At 54.3% G+C, this 21554-nt stretch overlaps 8 protein-coding genes across 8 annotated transcripts; 1 reads left to right on the forward strand and 7 right to left on the reverse strand.

Moving 5' to 3' along the window:
- Nucleotides 1-844: 844 nt before the first annotated feature.
- G647_05664 (uncharacterized protein) lies at nucleotides 845-8566 on the reverse strand (the record flags this gene model as incomplete). Its single annotated transcript, XM_008729990.1, has 1 exon — nucleotides 845-8566. One exon carries the CDS (start codon nucleotides 8564-8566, stop codon nucleotides 845-847), a length of 7722 nt encoding a protein of 2573 aa, XP_008728212.1.
- Nucleotides 8567-9553: 987 nt separating this feature from the next.
- On the forward strand, nucleotides 9554-11210 carry G647_05665 (subtilisin-like serine protease pepC; the record flags this gene model as incomplete). Its single annotated transcript, XM_008729991.1, has 2 exons — nucleotides 9554-9925; nucleotides 10095-11210. The coding sequence occupies 2 exons, from the start codon at nucleotides 9554-9556 to the stop codon at nucleotides 11208-11210; spliced, it is 1488 nt and encodes a 495-aa protein (XP_008728213.1).
- A 352-nt stretch (nucleotides 11211-11562) lies between these two features.
- G647_05666 (uncharacterized protein) lies at nucleotides 11563-13367 on the reverse strand (the record flags this gene model as incomplete). Its single annotated transcript, XM_008729992.1, has 3 exons — nucleotides 11563-12827; nucleotides 12892-13188; nucleotides 13274-13367. 3 exons carry the CDS (start codon nucleotides 13365-13367, stop codon nucleotides 11563-11565), a joined length of 1656 nt encoding a protein of 551 aa, XP_008728214.1.
- Nucleotides 13368-13997: 630 nt separating this feature from the next.
- Nucleotides 13998-15953, reverse strand: G647_05667 (uncharacterized protein; the record flags this gene model as incomplete). Its single annotated transcript, XM_008729993.1, has 1 exon — nucleotides 13998-15953. One exon carries the CDS (start codon nucleotides 15951-15953, stop codon nucleotides 13998-14000), a length of 1956 nt encoding a protein of 651 aa, XP_008728215.1.
- Nucleotides 15954-17195: 1242 nt separating this feature from the next.
- On the reverse strand, nucleotides 17196-18089 carry G647_05668 (uncharacterized protein; the record flags this gene model as incomplete). Its single annotated transcript, XM_008729994.1, has 1 exon — nucleotides 17196-18089. The coding sequence occupies one exon, from the start codon at nucleotides 18087-18089 to the stop codon at nucleotides 17196-17198; it is 894 nt and encodes a 297-aa protein (XP_008728216.1).
- A 439-nt stretch (nucleotides 18090-18528) lies between these two features.
- G647_05669 (uncharacterized protein) lies at nucleotides 18529-18921 on the reverse strand (the record flags this gene model as incomplete). The annotated part of the gene is made up of 1 exon (XM_008729995.1): nucleotides 18529-18921. The coding sequence occupies one exon, from the start codon at nucleotides 18919-18921 to the stop codon at nucleotides 18529-18531; it is 393 nt and encodes a 130-aa protein (XP_008728217.1).
- A 334-nt stretch (nucleotides 18922-19255) lies between these two features.
- Nucleotides 19256-20383, reverse strand: G647_05670 (uncharacterized protein; the record flags this gene model as incomplete). Its single annotated transcript, XM_008729996.1, has 1 exon — nucleotides 19256-20383. The coding sequence occupies one exon, from the start codon at nucleotides 20381-20383 to the stop codon at nucleotides 19256-19258; it is 1128 nt and encodes a 375-aa protein (XP_008728218.1).
- A 785-nt stretch (nucleotides 20384-21168) lies between these two features.
- Nucleotides 21169-21498, reverse strand: G647_05671 (uncharacterized protein; the record flags this gene model as incomplete). The annotated part of the gene is made up of 2 exons (XM_008729997.1): nucleotides 21169-21418; nucleotides 21476-21498. 2 exons carry the CDS (start codon nucleotides 21496-21498, stop codon nucleotides 21169-21171), a joined length of 273 nt encoding a protein of 90 aa, XP_008728219.1.
- Between the last annotated feature and the right edge of the window lie 56 nt (nucleotides 21499-21554).

Raw genomic sequence — 21554 nt, forward strand, 5'->3', positions numbered from 1 at the left:
CGCTCACGCTGAATCACAACAACAAACAGTTACCGGGGCAATCTCCACCGCCAAATCTCGCCCCAACGTCCCCGTTCGTGTCATCAGCACGAGGCTGTCTTCCAAAGTTGTCTGGAGAGAAGCACTCCTTGTTCACACGTTGGAAGACTTTGACACCATCGACTTCGAGAAGCATCGTCCCAAGGCTGCGGATCGCACAGCACACTGACACACCTCCAGTTCGACCTCTCTGCGGCGAGCCATCATCGTCCCAGCCTGTCACGCCCACCGATCCTGCGTGTACCCCGATCATTGGCCTCGTCTTACCTTCATGCCTGACCAACGCAGCCACGGAAGCAGCGCGTGCATTGTCCCAACCGTCCCGGAGCCCGTACGCTGCACCATCGAGCTTCAGCCACCCCGACCGGGGAACACTGGCTCTTGACATGAAGAGGAGGGCCCTTTGACGCGTGGATGAGGCGCCTTGCCCTTTGCCTGCAGATTCTCAGCTGGAGTGGTTCTGGCTAGCTGCATTGGCGCATGTGCATGCAGCAGCGTCGGACTCATGCAGCTCGCAAAGGCAGACAACATCGACAAGGATGGATATATTTCAAAAGTCACCGCACACAGCTCCAGGCATGTGGAAATTTCATAACGTTCGTCTCAATTGCTTTTGACACGGCCTCCTGGCCCTGTTACTTTTGCCCTTCCTGTCTACCTGATCTATCCAATCCTGCTTTCTCCAAGTAGCCAAACATGTCACGCTCCCAACGCTTGATCTTCGTATGATTGAATGCCCGTCCCACGCACCTCGCTATGCCTTCGACTCCCAGTTGGTGTATGCTGCATCCGTCCTCGGGACCCTTCACGGCGTTAGTGCCTCTGCACACAGTTCCATTCGTACTGCAGTCATGATTAGCTGTGCTTCTCGGGATATGCCAGGAGAACTCACCACTCTCCCGTCTTCATCTCCAGTGTAGACGACCTGTGCCATCGGCAGAATGCAACTGATCCCTGCACCGACATTGGCCCCATCATCCCGGCTGCTGTCGGCATGATTGAGCTGTCGAATGAGCTCTAGTTCAAACCGGCCTCCACGGACCACTTTACTCCAGATCCGGACTTGACCCCTCTTGTGGCCCGTGAAGACAAGGTCACGTTCAAGCCACTCGTTGCCCGCTCCTTCGTAGCATGCGCAAGACACAATGCTGTCTTGCGATCGGTCCCCAGAGTCCTGGCGGAGGAGCAAATCGCCGTTCAACGTGTACATGCTGATCTCGTGGCCATGACAAAGCACGATGTTACCCGTCACATCGTTGATCGCAGCACATTGCACCTGCAGCTCATCGCCCAGTTTGCGGATGAACTCACATCGATTGAGGTCCCAGAGCATCACCTGTCCATCCGTTGACGCTGACAGCAACGCGTTGAACGATCGTGAGATCGCCAGGACACTGACTGTTCTGCGGTGGCCAAACAGGGTCGCTCGAGGATGCAATTCGATCGTTTTGCCGCTCTCGACGGCTGACCATATGGCAATGGTGCAGTCGGTTCCAGCCGTGACGAGTGTCTGGGAGTCTGTGAACAAGGCACAAGACAGCTGACCAATGTGCAAGTGTTCAAAGAGGCCAAGCTGCTTCCGACTCTCGGTCGAGTAGAACCGTACGCTATTGTCAGAGAAGCCCCATTCAAGGTATGTGTCGTAGTCGGGAGGAATGTTGAGTCTGAATGGGCCCGAGCACAGCAAGCGATCCGACTTCCACGAGAATCGGAGTGAGGCCACCCTTTCTCCGGTTTCCAGTAATGTGGAGGGAAGCCGAGTCAACGACTCCGCAGCCGTGTCCAGTCGCTTATACCGGTGACGAGTTTGTTCTCGGGCCGGATGAGGCTTGGTGAAGATTTGGTACGGCGTCTGGCCGAAGTTGTGGATGATGCCGATAGTGGCCAGACGTTCCATCGGATCGGTAATGCTGTCCAAATCTTTCGCTCCCTGGTAGGAGAGATAATGGAACACGTTGACGGCATCGACGGCCGCCTCGCCCTTCTGTTTGCTGCCGAAGATCAAGTCAATCCACTTGTGCAAATTGCGGCTGACGTACGGACTTTCGAGCGCTTCACGCTGCTTTGCGATGAAGATGCGGGGATCCCCTCTTGCCCATGGCGGTAGCTCGACGTTGCCAATCGATTGGGAAGTCTGTCTGGTGCCGAAGTCGAAGTTGTTGATGTTGACCAGGAATTCCGGCAGGTAGTAGAACTCGGGCGTCAACTCCCGCACGTCAGTCATGTTCATCCGTGATGCGGACCTCCAAGCCCCTTCGATCGAGAAGAACATGCGGTCCGCATGGTCAAATGTGCCGCCTTGCAGGAGAAGGTACGATTTGACAAAGGGCTGCAGCCGAACGAGGTAAGACGTCACGATCATTGCCGATGAGTAGTGCGTGCCGTAGTGGAAAGCCGGCGTGCTGCTATCACCCATCTCCGCAAATGTTTGGTACCGATCCCGGAACTCCCTTTCACGCTCGGGGGTCTGACAACCCATAGGTTTGGAAAGATCGCGGAAGGTTCGAGGATCCGTGAAGTCAAGCTCTTCGCTTGTGTAATCTGCAATGACCCAGGGAAACACCGGATATTGGGTCAAGTCGTTGTAAGTTCGTCCGGCCATGGTGTTGATGAGCATGAGGTAGTGGAAGTTTGACATTTCTCCCTTTTGCCATTTGCGAGTAGCGGCGAGATAACTGGACTGCTGGCTGAACACGTTTGCGAACTTGGATCCCAGCGTCTGTGGCTCATCATCGACACTACGCAATGTTTCATAGCGCCACGCTGTCTCTGAGGGACTGCCCGTCCCAGAGGGTGAAGGTGCTTTAGCACTGATGAGACCGTGCAAGTCATTCCGGATCTGAGGCGAGATGACAGTCAGCAAGTAGCTTCTGCCGTCACCGAAGAAGATTTCGATCGCAACATCTCGGAATAGAAATCGGCGTTTCGAGACACTGATGATCTCGGACCACTTCCAGCTTCGAGTCCCATGCTCGTCACTGCGCGAGACAGTCTTGCGCTCCGTGACATCGCGCCCAGAGATCATCCGCACATAGGGATCACGCTCTTCTTGTGGCGCTTGCCAGACATTCAGGATCTCGCCATCGGCTCGTTGAAAGAAATTATCGAGTATGTAGATGTAGTCCTTTCCCAGGATGAGCAATCCTTCGACTGCCTCCAGGCCCAGAATACGTGAGATATTGGCGACGTGCTTGACTTGATCGCCTCGGTGGAGGCTGCGCATCACCTTCCGGTTCTTGTCCTCGAAGTCATCCAAATCAGCATTAGGATCTTCTACCAACTCGAAGCTTTCTTCGCCCTCTACGGGCTCATTCTGTTCCTCATTACCAGCCTCAAGATCTGCGGGTTGTTCCGGGCTTTCCTGAAGCTGAGGGAATGGCTCACTGGCAGGCTCGACTTGGCTCGGGGTCTCGGTGAGTGGCGTTGCTCCGCCTGGTGTCACTCCGATCGACTCCGCCGTGGACATTTTGGTATTCCGGGTGTCAAGGCGGAGCTGCGGCATGTCAGAGCCCTTTCTTTTCGGCTGCTGATCTTCTTCGGTATACGTGAAGTCTTCGTGCAGTCGCATCCGCATCCGATTTCTGCCCTCGGTCTGATCAAGTCTCCATTTTCGGGGTTTGTCAATAGCAAAGAGGCCAGCTGGTCTGCTTGTATCTCTTTGCATCCGGTGGAAGCTGGTTTCAGTGTATAGAAGGTCGTCTTGCTGATCCTGGAGCAATCTTTGGTGCTTGAGATACTCGGAAGAATAAATATTGGCGGTCCAGTTCTCGAAAGCGAGCTCATGACGGCGAATGAGATCGTCCCGATCGGCTTCTTCCCGCGCCCACTGCTTGACTTTCTCTCGCCGGCGGGCTATTCTCATTCTGCCATTTTCTTCGGTCCTCTTATTTTCAGATGTGACAAAGGTGTTCCACTGCTTTGACAGGGTGTCGAAGAACAAGGAATCCAGCTCGTTTCGGTGCTCATCAACCCATTGGAGGAAAGTCTCATTGTCAAGTTCAACTAACTTTGAGAAGCCACCAGCCAGGCCCTTGTGCTCCGAATTGTCGGCCTGTCCGAAAATCGCCGCTGCCTCGTCAGGTTTCTGGACGAGAATGATTCTCCACAAGTTCGATGCTGCTTCGCGTACGGCGTCCGTTGATGAGATGAGATTGGCATAGAGCAAGTAACAAATAAGTTGCAGATGTATCGAATGAGTTTCCTCTCCGGAGAGAAGAACGGTCTGCCAATACGCCAATTTTGCTAGGAACGGTAACGAGTCATTGTCGTGAATCGAGGACAAGCTGAGCACAACTGTGCGGAAGACAACAGCACGAATGATGGCAATGGTCTGCGCACATAGTCGCACGGGTTTCAGCCTCGCGATATCGGGGCGCTGAAGGTATTCCAAGATCGATCCAGACAAATCAAGGACAGGGTCCGCGCCGCCGATGAACCATCCCTCAAAGAGCGCCTCTTCGAGATGGCCAAAGAGACGTGCCAAGTTGATCAAAACTCGGGGTTCAGAGAGGATCTTCTGATCCAACGCTATCTGATTCGACAGTTGCGATAACGTGTTTCTGAGGATCCACGTCTCAAAGTAGGTTTGGTGTTCAACAAAGCCAGGTGGAGTCTTCAAGAAGAGGCCGAGCCCTGGAAATTCCTTTCGAACAAGAATTTGATCCATGAAGACGGATATGACAATTTCCAACAAGCTTTGTACGATTGAATTTCCCTCCTGGAGATCCGGTAGCTTTTTGATCGCCGAGCTGGCAGTAGGTGAGCTCGGAACCGCCGTAACGGTTAACAAACCGTTCTGATGAGCATGTTCCTTGGTGACCAGGACGAACGATGAACCTCTGCCGAGTGTCTTTCCTCTGGTCGCCGAAGATGAAATGTCAGCAGCGGTTCTGACTACTGGAGGAGTGGTTGAAAGTGGATGCACAACGACGTCTCCCCCATCGAACGTGAGCATGGAATCGCGGGCATCTAACTCAGTCTTTGCTTCAACCGTATCGGAGCCAACTACCACGGGGAACAGGACGGCGAGCAGATCTTGAACGTAGGATGAGGTGATTGCGAAGTCTCGGAACTTCTGTGATCGCGTGTGGAGATCCGCAAGAAATTGAACGACCGTGTTAAATGTGCTGACATGCTGGCTTGTCACAATGGTAAGCAACGGATTCGGTGGTGCCATTGTCGACATGGAAAGCCGCTCTGGAGGACCACTCATATCTTCTGGTGGAGCCAACGAAGTGGCGGCCTGGTGCCGTTTTGATGACACGATTGTCTTCAACCCGCTCTGTAACATTGCCATGACGACCTCGAGGATTTCTGGGTAGACAACCGATATTTCTTTCTTATTGGCAAAGAGATCAACGAAATTGAACAAGTCGAAACTCCTGTCAAGGTTAAGATCTGCCACATCGAGATCAAAGAGGATAGCAAACAAGGCAGGCCACAGAGCAGGCAGGTGCCACCATCTCTTCAATCGATAAGCCATGACCGTAAAGCCTGAGGTTTTCGCCGAGTCTTTGAATTTCTTGACGTACGTGTCCCCATGAACAACGAGCAACCGCGCCAGGATTCTCATCGACAGGACCACAACTTCTGGTGAAGTTTCGGACAGGAGGTACAGCAGCCACTTATTAGTCACGGTTTTCGCAAATTTCTTAATGAGGCCGTCGTCGTCTTTGCGGCACAGCATCTCCGAGTACAGGCGGAGGACCTCCATCCCGATCTCGAAGTGGGATAAGTTGGATTCTTCCTTGGGACCGTGCGACGATCCGGTAGACGAGCTCCGTTGCCGCGCCTCTTTGCGTGTCGGCTTGCGCACTTGCAAGCCCAAGTTCCGCTTGTTGACTGAGAATGTGACAAAGAGAGCCAAGGAGCGCAAGGTCTCCGCGGACAATGTTTGTGGCAAGAGAGCCTTGATGGCTGCCATGTACTGAGGCATAATGGCTCGAGAGACCGGCTCCGACTTCAGCGCCTCCATGAGCCGTTTTAAAACTCGCATCCTTGTCAATCTTTTCAAGTTGAAGCGCTTGTACTCGCTGTGCTCAGCAAACACCAAGAATTGCTCGAAGTACACTTGCTGCGCAGCAACGGGACCGCATCGCCAAAGACTAGTATCAGCAACCAGAACTTTGTAGGCTAATGGGTTGTTGATCACGGACTTCGTCAGGTCTGCAGAGTTGTAACCGGTGAATGCAAGAATGGAAGTCAACACCCGCACGCTCAGTCCGCTCCTGTCGAGCCTCGAAGTCGGTATTGCCCATCCAACCTTTGCCGAATCGCCATTGTTCTGAGTTGGCAGGACCAGCTTCTCTTTCAGCAGCATTGCCAATATTGCGTAACCGCCATCTCTCTCCATCACCTCGCTATTCCTCCAGCTGTGCCGAACAGTTTCGAGCAGAATATCAACTGCAAGAGCAACATCCTCCGTGGTTCGTGCTCGCTGGACGAGACCTAAGCCGACGGCGCCGCAACCGCCCAGTCGCCAGCTAGCATCATCCAAAGACTGTGGAACTGCCACCGTCGGGTCACCCATGAGCATGAGCACACCTCGAGCTTGAGTCAGGGCATCATTGATAGCGGGAACTGCACCATTAATGGCAACGGCGTTCGTACCAGACCGGGTGTAACTAATCAGGTTCTTCGCTGCCACCTTCGACAGAGACTTGATCAACTGTGACTCATCGATGTTGTTCCGGTCATCGTTGTCAAGAATGGTTGCCGGTGAGATGTTGATTAGGAGTTTGTCTTCGCGGATGAGATTGCTTGCTTTATGTCGTATGGCCATGATAAGTTCCGATTGCTCCTCCTTTCCCGGATGCAGCAGTTCATTCCTGAGATTGAGTGCTGCTGAAGCTTCATAGGTCTGGAAGGACCCAAGACAGTCCTGAAAGTTGCCATGGTATTTGGGACCAAGATGGTAGAAGACGGAGATCAGGTCGTCGCTGACTGTGTCCTGGAACAAGATAGCAGGGCCCAACGACCATTTTGACAGGCAAGCCACGCCCGCAGGATTCGGAGAGAGGTCTTGGGGCGTACCAAAGAAAGCTTGCACCTTGACGTTCGGCCCGCGGTCAGTTGGAGGGGTAGAAGGGTAATTGGCCTTCTGCTGCTCGACGAATTCGCCATCAACAAATAGCAGAGCCTTGGAAGAAGAGGTAGTGCGCGGTCTCTTGTGCACGATGCAGATGTGGTACCAGCGTTCGTGTCGAAAGGCGACTGACTTGAACCTAACGCTGGGTCTGTTACCCTGAATTGCGGTCTGAAGGATAAGGTGGTGAGTGTCCTTCTCCAAGTATGCAAGAACGAAACAGGTCTGGGTTCTGTCAAAGGCACCGAAGAGCGTAGTATGAGCTTGAGGGTCGAAGGCATCGAATCGTGCCCAAAGGCTCAGGGTGTAACCAGGAGTGTCGAGAGGCGGAAACGGGCGGCCAAGAGTGCCAAGTTCTGTTGAAGCATAGCCGTGCTGGGACAAATCGAACTGCAGACTAGGTGGCTGCCGGGAGACATCGATTGCAGAGTGTAGGAAAGACGCGGCATCAGAGGACGTGCTGGCCTGCTTGAAGAGGAAATGAGCATCATCGAGGCTTGAAACACCTTCCTGGCCCAGCAGCAGCGCAACCTCCTTAAACAGGCTCCTCTCCGTGGCTGACAACTGCTCTTCGAAGATCAATTTGAGACTTGCAGAGAAAGCGCCAGCGGTGTGGGCAGCGACGATATTGTGTCTTGACATTGACAGCAACTCTTTTAGACTGAGCGGCACTGCGACTCTCAGACATCGTTGCGGGATTTTCCCAGCCTTAATGCCTGTAGACCAGAGCGCAAGAATCACCGTGGACAGCTCCGGCACCACCAGTTCTCCCACATTCGCAAGTGCTTTGACTATACCCACCTGCGCTGAAGCCACAGTGTTGTCGGAGAGTACGGACTCATCCTCAGTTTGCATAGACCTGGTGGACCTGTCCACAGACGTGTAAATGTCATTGATCATTTCCACCCCGGTCGCAACAGCGAAGAGAATGCCGAAGAACTGCTCCAGGTACAGTTCGTCCCCGGTCTCAGATGAGAGAATGATGAAGAAATCTTCCAGGGTGCTCTGCAGCGCATCCCATCCACCGTTATCGACTTTCGTCCTAAAGTACCTTTGGTTTCCCTCGTGTCCTTCGAGTGCTGCTCCGAGAACCCCGAACAGTTGCGACAAAGTCTGCAGAAGGAATTTGATTGAGACAAGGGATTCGTCAGGAGCAGAGTAGCTTTCGACAAGGCAATGAAGGAGACCAAGTACTGCCTGGAAGCCGCCCGCGCGTCGGAAGCCGCTATGAGCCCCATGGAGGTCGCTGTCATCCTTGAGGAAGTGCCGCAGTTGTTGCAGGCATGTGGACTGCTCTAGACTCTGCTGCAGAGCGCTGTGGGAACTGCGATCGAGTGTCTCTAGACTCTTGACCAGCCTTGCAATATCCTTGTCTTCCGGGCGGAGGATATCTGCGGTCGAAACGGCCCGCGTCCGAGTGTGGGTGTTAACGGTGAGGCCCATGGCTTCTCCTTGTCCACCTCTTGTCTGGCCTGAGCACCGTAACTGCGACTTGCCGTGGACAGCTGCATAGGGAGGATCGAGGTCCAAGAAGTCTTGGGCAGTAGTGCTAGGCGGGCCGGCAGGTCAGAAGTTGAACGAGCCTAAGCAAGGAGTCCGAAGGGTCAGCATTGAGCCTCTGCTCCGCAGCGGCGAGGCGAAACCGAGAGAACTGCGATAGAGGATACAGGCAAGGACACCCAGGTATATCGGCAAGGTATACGACAACCGTGCTAGAATTACAGTCTCGTGCACTGAATCTCGCCGCCAAGTACAACGACGAAAGCTCCAGGACAAGTGGTCGTTACCGCAGCGAAGTGACAGTGCCAGTCATGCGAACTGACGTCGGAGTGCACAGAATCACCGAAACGGAAAAAGCGGCGGAATGAGCTCTGCATATCTAGGCGGGCAGTTGTCCAGGTACATTCAATATGTGCTGAGGCAGCAGCCCTGTAGGCAACACTGCTTCATCCATTCAAGGCCCAGTCCATCGTCAAGTCCCTAAAAGAGCCACATTGATGGAAAAGCAGATGGAAGCTTGGTGCGCTCCAGCCTTCAGATAAATGCACTCACGGGCCCATCTGCGTCACCGTGTGCAACAGCCCCCCACGCTGGGTGGCACTGGTGGCTGGCTCGCTGAGCGGGTTGGCCCCGTTCCCAGCTGAGTAAGTTCGGTAGCACTTGGATTGGAGTTGGCGCTGCTCGGGGCAACCAGGCGATGAGTGGGGAGCGTCACAGGCAGCATTCGGTCATGCGCCAGCGCTGCGGACCATCTCTTATGTACATCTTCGGCTTCGATACTGTTATCCTCTCTTGTTCTCTTCACTATCTCTCCTGCCCATCATCACCTTCCGCACTCCTCATCTTCTGTTCGGACTGGTCATCGGTCTGAGCAGTGTTTTCAGTGTCTCTATTGTTCGATCCATCTCCGTCCTCGTACCAGTAGTCATCATGAAGGGCCTACTCTTATCTCTACTCCCATTGTTGGCCGCGGGCTCGCCAGTCCTCGTCGACACCATCCACAATGACGCCGCCCCTATCATCTCCTCTTCTAATGCGAAGGAGATTCCAGACTCCTATATGGTCGTCTTCAAGAAGCATCTCACCGAGCGAGATGCAAGCGCCCACCACAGCTGGATCCACGATACCCATTTATCACATGAGTCTCGCAAGCTTGAGCTCCGGAAACGCAGCCAAGTCTCATTCGCGGATGACACCGTCTTTGAAGGATTGAGACACACATACAACATTCCCGGCGGGTTCTTGGGCTATGCTGGTCACTTTGACGAAGGCGTCATTGAGCTGGTGCGCAGGCACCCAGATGTAAGTCCTCCCCGTGTTTCATCAACCGTTCGCCTCAGATAAGCCTCGAGCAAGCTCGCTGCATCGCTCTGAGTGCCTGCGATACTCCCTCTAGCCTCAACGGCTGGAACGGCTCATACCACTTTCTTATCGTCGCTGTCTTGTCCTGCTCCGAAGCTCACGTGCTCAGGTTGATTACATCGAGCGTGACTCCCAAGTCCAGACCCTGAACAACACTCCTGCCCTTGAGAAGAATGCCCCCTGGGGTCTTGCTCGTATCTCTCACCGTGACGCCCTTGGCTTTGGGGACTTTAACAAATATCTCTACTCCGAGGACGGCGGCGAAGGTGTTGATGCTTACGTCATCGACACTGGCACCAACATTGACCACGTGGACTTCGAGGGCCGCGCCAGCTGGGGCAAGACAATCCCAGCCGGTGATGAAGACATCGATGGAAATGGACACGGCACACACTGCTCTGGCACAATCGCTGGCAAGAAGTTTGGTGTTGCAAAGAAAGCCAACGTTCATGCCGTCAAGGTGTTGAAGAGCAACGGCTCTGGAACAATGTCCGATGTCGTCAAAGGCGTCGAATGGGCCGCAAATGCTCACTCCGAGTCTGTCAGCGCCGCAAAGAATGGCAAGAAGAAGGGGTTCAAGGGCAGCGTCGCCAATATGAGCTTGGGCGGTGGCAAGTCTAGGATTCTCGACCTCGCCGTCAATGCCGCTGTCGACGCTGGTCTTCACTTCGCTGTCGCTGCCGGAAACGACAACGCTGACTCGTGCAACTACTCTCCTGCTGCTGCTGAGAAAGCCATCACCGTTGGCGCTTCCACTCTGGCTGATGAGCGCGCCTATTTCTCCAACTACGGTACCTGCAACGACATCTTTGCCCCTGGTCTCAACATTCTTTCCACCTGGATCGGAAGCAAGTATGCCACCAACATCATCTCCGGCACCTCGATGGCTTCTCCTCACATCTGCGGTCTTCTGGCGTACTTCTTGTCTCTGCAGCCATCTAACGACTCTGCTTATGCCGTCGCCGCCATCACTCCCAAGCAACTGAAGGCCAACATCATCGCCATCGCCACCGAGGGCGCGCTTTCCAACGTCCCATCTGATACTGCCAACATCCTCGCCTGGAACGGTGGTGGCAAATCTAACTTCTCCGAGATCATCGATGATGGTGGCTATTCCGTCAACATGTTCAACCCTGAGGATTATCTTTCTGAGAAGGCTTCGGAGCTCAAGGCCGACCTGAAGCAGATTGCCACTGAACTCGAGGCTCTTATGGAGAAGTCTTAAGCAGGCTGCTGTGGCATCTGATGGACGCGTCGACTGGCCGTTGATGGAGCCACGGGGTATCCTTCACAAGGTTTGGGTGGAAAGGCTACATCCTAGACAGGTTTAGGCTCGCACGTCGCTGGTGTCGCCGGTACAGCCGCTTTACTGTTCTGACAGGATTCGACCTCCTGTATCCGGGGCGTCTTGGGTCTCTTGTGTTACATACCATACAATCGTATTGCTTATGAAGTCGTTGAGAAATGGTTCTGTGATATCATGGTTTTGTTCGTGGCTGTAGCTGCTGGCTCGAACGACCGAATGCTTGGCTCATGCTACGGATGCTTGTTCGCCTTGGGGACATGCTCTCTCCTCTCTACTGCGTGCTAGTCCTGCCGAGCAACGGCGTCGTCTCCCCATGCGCATCCAGCTTCTTCTGCACCTTCCTTCTCCGTTCTTTCTTCTTGCGGCTATCTTCATCGCCTCCACCGACCTCGACCTCGACCTCCTCCTCATCTTCGACCTCGGCGGCAGGCAGCTTCTTGAACTCGCCGTCCTTGACCCGGCTCACCATCCACGAGCCCCTCTCGGCGGCTTCCTTGAAGAAATCCTGGTTCTCCTCGAAGGTCCGATGGCCAGACTCGGGACAGTACAGGTACGTCCACAGGCCGGCGAAGGCGTTTGTGGCCGCGAAGACCAAGAAGAGGTAGAACTCGAGGTTGTTGAAGCCGATGGGCGTCAGCAGGGTGACGGCGAAGTTGGCGAGCCCCCAAACGATGACGCTGATGGCGGCGCCCTGCGCCCGTGCCGTGGACGGGTAGATTTCCGTGGGGATGAGCCAGGGGGGCACGAGCCAGCCGACGCCGAAGACCGAGGTCGCGAGGTAGAGGACCACGATGCCCGGAACACCCGTGGCGAGGAGCGGGATGGCGAGCGCGCGCCGGTTGTACGCCAGGCCGCCCAGGAGCGTGAGCAGGGCGAAGGAGACGGCGAGCCAGAAGGCGCCGTTGATCATCAGCTTGCGCCGGCCCACGCGGTCGATCAGCACCCACGCCACGGTCATCATGGCCAAATAGAACAGGTAGTTCCCCAGCGTGATGTACTCGGCCGTGGTGACGCCGAAGCCCAGCAATTCGAAAATCTGCGGGCCGTAGACCGACACGGCGCCGTAGCCCGTCAAGGCCTGGTTGACCTGGCCCATGACCGTCACGACCGTGGGGTGGAACTGCGACCCGCCGGGCCAGAGCATGTCGGCGTACGAGGCCATGCCTTCCTCTTCCTCCTTCTTGTGCGCGGACACCAGCTCGGTGATGCGGTCGTCGACTTGATCCGGGCCGAAGACGCGTCGGATGCTGCGCTTGGCCCGCTCGTTGTCGCCGTGCAGGACGCACCATCGCGGCGTCTCGGGCAGGAGGTTGGCCCCCGTGAAGAGCAAGATCGGGTAGATCTGCATGACGATGATGGGCACGCGCCACGCCCACTGGTTCCACTTGCCCAACGTCTGCGTGATGACCACGTTGATGATGAAGGCCATGTTCAGGCCGAAGATGTTGGCCTGGAATTCCTGCGCGAGTGCCGTCCCGCGCGCGTCGTCTTCCTGCAGTTCCGAGCTGTAGACGGGGACCACGGCGTCGATGCCTCCTTGATGGGAAGGAACATGGTCAGCGTTGGTCAATGGGTGGGGGCACTACAATTTGTCCCTTACCGACTCCGAGACCCATGATGATCCTCCCTATCATCATCGTCGCCAACGCGGCATGCTGGGTCGTCGCCTTTCCGAACCCGGCAACGAACATCAGCAGGTTCCCAAGGCTGGCCGTCGCCAGACATGCGAAAATCCCGGGCTTTCGACCTTTTGCGTCGGCAAATCGTGACGCGAGCACTGCTCCGACCGCACAGCCGAGATAGTATACCGACACGATCAGGCCGACGATGGGGGACTCTTCGCCGATGCCCATGGTGTGGAGGTAGTTGTAGTTCGTGTTGATCAGGGACATCATTCCTGGCCGGGAGGGAAAAAATCACAGGTCAGCGACTGAGCTGGGCGGTCGAGGGAGCAACATCCCCTCCTTTCCCATCCCGCTTACCTTGGTCGTAGCCGTACAGAGCGATGGCCGTGGAACTGACCATGACGACCTGGGCCTGCTTGTCCATGATCCTGCGCAGATTGAACCTGCCCATTCTGAGCAATTGGTGGCAGGTCTGCGCCCTACACTACCTGCAGACTATGGACAAGAACAGCGCCCGTGAGGTGGGTGACTGGGTGGTAACGAAGGCACGAAAAATTGCAGAAAGCAATCAAAGTTTTAGACTCCACGCTTCATCCATCATAAGGCAATATCGACAAAAGAACGGAAAAGTGAGGGGTAATTAACGGCTTCTGACAAGCATGATGGCCTTGAGTTGAAGTGTGCAGGCAAGCATTAAATCAAGGTACTGGAGCCGAAAACTTCCAACGGCCAGTAGCTCGTAGCTCGGAGCTCGTACAATTAATTGCTGCAGACCGGTCACGCTGGTGACGATCTGAGAGTCAATAGTGACGTCTTCATGCAGTCGAGGACGCGCTACGAATCACGAATCTCGCCTTCACACAGGCGGGAGGAAAGATGGATCGGCTAAGCTTATGGTGATCCACCGATGCAGGTCATCTGAGAGCAATCCATGTGTCAAGCACACGTGTCTGGAAATGGGCTTTGGCAAATGCGAATTCAGAGATGGCCATGATGCCGATGCCGGTGCTGCATGTCCTTCACATTACTTTCACTAGAGGGGTTCGAATGAATCTCATCTCGCCATCAGGTGAATGTGGAATTACACACTCATCGACCGCGTCCTGCGATGGTCCTGCTCTCGCCGACTTCCACGTTTTGCAATGCGCCTTGGAGAAGCGTGCCCGTGTTCTATGCCGTCATAACGACCAGGTGGCATTGCCAGTTGAGCCCCAAATCCCTCCTTCTCCTCCAAGATATCGACATGTCTTATAACCTCGCTGTCGATCTCGTTTCTGAACATAAACTCTCCGCCCGGTTCTCTCCATCCGTACTTCACCTTCATCTCCCCCAGCTCCTCCGCGATCTCTTCGCCTGTCAACAAGCAACCTCTGTCACCCAGCTTCTCGACAATGGGGCGTAAGAGTCGTGCCGTACTCAGTGAACTGTCATCTCGGATGATGGCAGAGTTCGCCCGGGCAATAACACACACCAAAGCCAATAACTGGAATATTGGAATTAGGCCCAAGATCGCAGCCGACCAGCGCCATTGCACGCTCACGACCTGTGCGGTCACAGGATACCAGCCAGTCACATTGTGCCGCGGTCCATTGTAATCGATCGCTGCCACGGCTTCAATGCTAAATTCCATGACTCGTTCAGCAATCATGCCAGCATCCGCCGGATCGTTCGGGCTCCACCATGAATCGGTGTTGTATCGGACATACTGATACATGTCGCCCATCGTATGATTGAAGCCTGACCAACCTATGGCACCGGCGATGATCTTGGCTTGTCGATCAGGCATCTGAAATGCCGCGGCGGTTTGTCCGTCGTACAGGTACTCATCGATTGCTGAGACGGTCGAAAGGGTGTTGTTGCATTTGAAGAACGATGCCTCAGGGACTGTATTGCCATTGGCGCTTTGCAAGGCCATCACCTCGGTGCAACGTGGTCCACAAGTAGAATTCAAAACGCCGATGTAGGTCATCGCTCCAGGTCCCACGCTTACGACGTCGAGCGTGGTTGGCGTGCCATCCTCGTCGATGTAGGTAACAAAGACACTCGTCCCGTTCCCGCCATCCAACACTTTCAATTTCCTGCAAGTGGCCTTTGCGGTGATATTGCGATGTGAGATCAAGGTCAGGTCAGGATTCCGCACATTTTGGTCTTGGAAGACGTAGGTCATAGTCGTCCATTGGTCGTCACTCCAGATCTTGGGAGTTCCAGGCGTCCCGTAGCTTGGGATATCTCCTTGACCGGGAGGTGTGCCATTGACAAAGAGATAATCCTGCCCCTGTATGCCGAAGAAGTTTGCCGATCCGAGCTGCGCATCGAAAGAAGGATTTTTAGCCCCCCAAATATCGCGGATGACAGATAGATTGGCGATACTAATCATTCCGAACTTCCGTTGAGGCACTGGGGACGTGTTGAGATTGTAGGTCAAGCCGAGTAAGGCCACCAGAACCTGCAGAAGTATGTTGACCCCGAACCACAGAGCACACAGCCATTGTGTCGTGTTCAACCAGAACCACGCTGCTCCGGGCGTCCTTGTCACCCAGAATAAACGCATGACTTTGCGCAGGCTCTCGCAACGCAACAACAAGTCGAATTCATGCAGAGGTCTGTACTTCGACGCCAATATTTTCCACCGCAGCATGAGCGCATATTCCCGCAGTGAACTTGTCAGGTTGTTGCCGAGAAGAATGGACAGCAGCACAATCAGGGCGTTGAATGCCTTGACGTGCGTGACTGTCATCGACAGGAGGTCGCCGAATGCTCCCAGGCATGCAGCCAAGAGGCCACAGAGGCTGGTAGTGATGAACCATTGCCATATGCCCACCGCGAAGAGCCTCTGACGCTGCCGGTCGGGCTTGAATTCCCTAGTTGTTGGCGAGCTTGACGCCGGCCCTTCTCTTGCTACCGAATGCCGCCACGGCTGTCGTAAGCGAGGCGGTTCGAATTGCGGACGGCCGGTGAATGGTGAGGGGAGGACGTTTCGGAATGCCAAAGGATCCTGCGCCGACTCTGCGATGGGTGATAGGGTGGACTTTTCCATTTCAGTCTCTCATGAGGCATTATCGAGTCCCTCGCTTGGGCAGCTTTTGACATGCAGACGTCTCATCGAGGGCGAGTGTGAAGGAAAGTAGTCTTATTGCAGAGCTGCGTGGTCCCGCCATTGGAGTCGAGAGTCGGCATTGCGACGACGAAGGCTTGTTTCTCGAAAGGTTTGAGGAAGCGGATCGCTCGTATTCAGGTGCGGACGGGCCGACTAGTCAGGTCGACGTACCAAACAGCCGCATCGCCATTGACTGTTGAGGTGCGAGTCCAGCTGCGATGTTAGTGGGACCGCTCATGCAAGAATCCAAGACAGTCATGCAAGTGCGCCTGCAGTTTCTCTTTCTAGACCGAGTGGGGCAAGCAAGGTGTAAGCGAGAGAAGACTGACACTATTTGAGTATGGCCAGGTAAGTCGAGAGCCCAGATGCCTGGCAAGAAACATGCTCAGGGCGGCTTTTCTTGATGGTGCAGGCATCGCCTCATCTACAGCTAGGTGCTCGTGCTCTGGCTGCATTATCACAGACTTCAAACTGTTTGCCAGACCCATCTCTTCACTTAATGCTGACTCTCTGCGTTGACAGTAGTGTCCATCAGCTCTACAAACTACCCTCACTTACCCTTCATCTAATCTCTGCTGTTCCCTATTTCCCATCTAGCTGTTGTTGCACTGGTTGAATAACAGAGCAGACTGGGTCACCGCACTTGAGGTCAGGTCGTTGGGCATCTTGATCCTGTCAGTCACCCTTCGACCCACCTGGTCTGGATTCCTTTCCACACCATAAGCGACCTCGAGCCTGACAAGCCTGTCGTTTTTGCCTCATCCAGAAGGATCGTTGTCATGACGGCGTCTTGTACTGCTGGAATTCAATGCCTTGACCATAGCATATCATGGGCTTTGAACGTGCGTCAGGTCCAATTTGGGCCGTAGGAGAATCCACAGTGTGTTCGCTGACTTCATTATGAACATTGTTACAGCGGCGTCAGACCAATATAAAAATCAATCTCAAGACTTACGATGAGCTAATTAGTTCGCAAGTCGTTTCGCACTGGTGGGTTGCCAGTCTCAAGGGCAAAATCATATCTGCGCCGTTGGAACTCATCCCAGGCTTCGTCTTGTGTGCACAGCGGTGTCTGCACGCCATCTCTGGTCCTCTGGTCCACTGCAGAGGGCAAGTGAATAACTGTAGGCCATTCATGGCTGATGATGCAGTCACAGGCCAACGATAAGCCTCCACAACGATCTAAGTCAATGGTGGATTGTAACCGAACTGGAGCAGAGGATCAAAGATGAAGTGATTCCGAAACCCGGCTTGCGACGGAAGCAATGGTGGTATCGACCTTGACTGCTGATCAGATGTTGGACCGAATCCTGTTTCTGCCTCCAACGCGTGCAGCAACCTGGACAGGTCAATCACATGCGGCAGCGATGTCAAGCTCAATGCCACTTTGTCCCTTTCCGCCAGCAAAAATATCAAGACCTTGGCTCCTCGAACGGCGATTGTGCTTGTGTCGTACCGTCTTAGGAACTGGATGCATTTAGTGATACGCTCTTTGTGACTTTTAAACTCTGGATCGGATTCTGAGCGGTGGAATATGTCCAAACACAGCACCATCCCGGCCGCCACGCAAAAGGCCTTGTCGACCCAGATGATTGGACCAGCCCGGTCCTTTGCCAAGTTGGCTTCTTTCAAGATGGCCTTCGCTGCAGCAACGCAAGTCGTCCGAGTCATGGAATAAGCGGGATTGGTGAAACTCTGCCGGATGAAGTTGCGATGTATCATGATCATCTTATGCGCGAAACATATTGTCAGGCTCCGCCTTGCCCAAGGGACCCATTCTGGCCATGATGGATGAGTCGGCTCGACAACATGGAAGTACCGCGGCATGCCCGTGGGCGCCAGCGTTCGCATCTGTGCATCATACGCCAGAACCTGCTCATACTTGGTGTATGGTGTTGTTGATCTGATGGTCGCTTTGTGGTGTCCGACCATGAGCTTTGCGATCTCGAAGAGATAGTTACCATAGCTGATATAGGTCGGAAATGTTGGCGGGATTGGTTCCATGGTCAGATGATCTCGACTCGAGGGCTTCGTGGATGAGAAATCGAGCTTCAATCTTCTCAAGCGCAGGAGCATGGTCAAGCCTGTCGAGCCCCAGGCTCTGTGCGATCTTCAACGCCGCACCAAGCAGTACAGAGAGTTCACTGGATCTACCCAAAGGATGCGCAGACATGGTCAACGTGGTGATGGCATGGACTCAGTATATGAAATGGTTCTTGGTCCATTCAGCCTGATTGAGGCAAAAGATGGCCGCTTTGTACCATTTCATCGATAGCTTCACAACTTCCGACTTCGCGAATCCCCGTTGTTCGAGCCTTCGGCCCGTCGTGCATGTTAGACTACCTGCCATGATGGAGAAGAGAAGCGCCAGCCATTGGAGGTCGACTTGACTGATATCGAGCGTGTCATCCCCATGCTGGCTGGGGAGAATGCTTTACAGCTCCGACCGGAAAGTTGGGCCACGATAGCAACCATGGTACCAAAGAAGATACACCTCATGGCAATCGATCAGCTTTCAAACAGAGGTAATACCGGGCAGGAGCATCTGCAAGAATGCTTCAGGGCCAGCAGGATTGAGGTTGAAGCCAAAGCCATGACTATTCGCGATCCTTGAGTTTCGGAGTCGAGGTGCTAGGAACGGCTTGAAGGAATAATCTAGTCGCTTTGCATTGGATCCAAAAGTTTCCCCAGTATCGAGATCCACGAGAACCTCGTGACTGGAAAGGGCGGGTGGCTTCTTTGGATATGCCCGATGAATTCGAGTGTCGTACTTGCCATCGGGCCAGGTCAGCGTACACTTCTCGGACACCACTCGCTTGACACACCGTCCGCAAGGGATGTTGCGATCACATTTCTGTCGATGGAGACTGCACTCGGTGCAAGTGGATCTCGGCCGCTTCGTGGGCATATATCTCGAGTGTGGAAACTGCAGATACGGAATGCGCTGTACATAGTACGCCGTGAGAGATTGACAAGGTCGGTACGAAATCTTCCGTTCCTCGAAATGGCATCGGCGAAGAAACTTTGGCGAGACGCGATGCTCTAGGGGCGGCATGGGCCTCAGGCGGAACTTGGCGGGCTTTAGTGGGCTTGATAGCCACCAGCCCAGTGGGTCGCTTCGTACGACAGCAGCACTCAGTCATGTTGCGCGCTAACTTAGGTAGTACTGTAACGGAATCCACTGAGGGCCAGCCTCAACGAACTCTCTCGATGTGGCTGTTCATGACTAACGCTCAGTATGCTCAAGTCACCAGTTCGCCTGATAGCAGGTCGCACGCTTCATCCCAGAAAGCATGACAGGTACCAGTAAGCTCATACTCGAAGGGCAAGAACTTGAGTGAAAGGGACTTGACTTGCAGCCAAGAGTCTTTGGTCACCGGCAGGGATGCCTCTCCTAGCAACTCGGCGAAATCTCGAAGTCGAGGGGTCTGATGCGCCGCGAGCCCACCCATCACTGTTGCCCATATGAGAAAATCAGGATGAGTTTGCCAGCATTGTTGGAGACCGCACTCTTTCAACGTCCGGAGGAGAAGTGCTGTGGCTGTGTCCTGGAAACCGCCAACCACTGGCAACGTCCACCCGAGTTCAGCAAGGAAGATAATGGCAGCAAGCCGTGCAGCCTCAAACAGACACTCAGCCCTGTGATCCAGGAGTAGGGCTGCATGCTGTAAAGAGCGGCGGGTGTGAACCGCCACCATCAAATCCGGAGCTTGTCGAGGATTGCGGAGAAAGAGCGAGTATGTTTCCAGGAGTATTCGAGTTTGGAAAATGATGCGGCGCAGCCGGAACCCATCCTCGTAGTTGTCCAGAAACTGGAATCCATCTTCTTGTTTACCGAACCGGGTCCACGTAACATCATCCCATGTTTCCTGCAGTACTGCCGAGAGCGCTGAGGCCGAAAACAGAGGTTCGAACCGTGGTTTGTTCAGACACATGAGACTCTGGAATGTGTCGATCATCGATATGATGTTACTCAAGCCGTGGATCCCGAGCTTTTTCAAGCCTCCCCTTTGACCAACAAGCGTTCGCAATGCGCGCAAATGGGTTTGGTCAAACTTCACATTTGAGTAAAACTCGTTATCTCTGTACAAAGGCGCCGTGAACCGCGGAGGCTTCAACGGCTGCACAGAACCATGAATGGCCAGGAGCGCTATAGTCATCAGCATTTCGTCTGTAGGGTTTCCGTCCGCCTGTTGTACTGCTTCTCGAAGATGAGCCAGCGCTTGCTGTTTGGCTTGTAGCTGGAGCAAATTGTCGCCCGGCACGGCGTCCTTGAAGTATGATCGGTAACACGCGCCAGCATAAATGATGGCGAAGAGTGTGTGCGGCGACGACGTCGAGGTAGTGAACGCGGCTCGACGCACCTCCATGACGGTATGCTCGTTTGTACCTAGGGCAAATGCGGGCCACTGATGGATTAAGGCTGCAAGCCTGAATCAGTGACGGCTCCATAGGCGGCCGTTGTCCATACCGTCATGAAGCACGCTCTGGAGCTCTTTTGAGAGCTTTACGTCGCCGCGAATGCGAAAAGAGTCGAAGAGATTGGTGCCAAGCAAGGTGATAGGAGAAGGGAACCTTTCGAGGTCATGTCTGAGGTGACTGCTTGTCGCCGGACTAGCACTCCGCGTGAGGCTCCATGATGCATCGGTGCCCAAGTCTGATAGCCGTGCTGGCGAGTTTGAGGGTGTGACGCCTGTTTGAGAGTTAGCCTTGTCGCCCAGCGTTCTCTTGTGCTCTCTTTGTCTCCTGTGGCCGGCCAAAGCTGTGTGTTGATGTCGCAATGACGACTGGAGCCGTTCCTCGGATCGATTCTTCTTGCTCTTGCCACTCCATGGCAAGAATGTCAGCTTTACCGTCTGTTCCAACACCATCGAGCAGGAATCCAGTACAAGACGATAAGAGAGAACGGGAGGGCGCGTGCTGCAACAGATCAGGCCCGGGAAAATAACGCGCCAAGCGAATCGGTTAAGCTCCTCGTGCTTCGGCTGGTGGGCGGCCGGCGTTGCTTGCTACAGTTGTAACGTTCAGTAGAGAGGAGATAACAATAGACGCAATTGGCACAGCACACAGAACAGTGTCTGGAATTAATCTCGTGGCTGCTGGTGGCTAGTCTACAGACAGCAGCGTTTACTTCCCCGGTCGCAAAGACCAGCCTTTACAAGATACCAATGCAGATGTCACCTTTGATTTCCGCAGTAATACGAATGTCCGCCTTCAACGCCAACCTCACATGCACCTTCAAGCTTCCTCCCATGTTCTCGATGTCCTTCTTCGAGAAACCCTCGGGTATGTAATCCGGGGTGCTGTTCGAGCTGGTTGCTGGTGCCTCCTTGGAAGACTTTTCGAGTTCGCCCTGATTGCGACCCCCTGGGGCATGGTCAAAGGTGGCATCACCGGTCTCGTCCCTGCGGGCATGACATCAGAAAGTCACCAGGAAACGTCCAATCGACACTATAACATACTTGTATTGGGTGTCGTCCGCCATGGTCTCTCGCGGCAATCTGCCTAGATTGTCTGGTTGAGGGTCTGGCTCGGAATGCC

The sequence above is a fragment of the Cladophialophora carrionii genome (genome assembly GCF_000365165.1).
Source record: "Cladophialophora carrionii CBS 160.54 unplaced genomic scaffold supercont1.4, whole genome shotgun sequence".
In the NCBI taxonomy this organism is placed as follows: domain Eukaryota; kingdom Fungi; phylum Ascomycota; class Eurotiomycetes; order Chaetothyriales; family Herpotrichiellaceae; genus Cladophialophora; species Cladophialophora carrionii.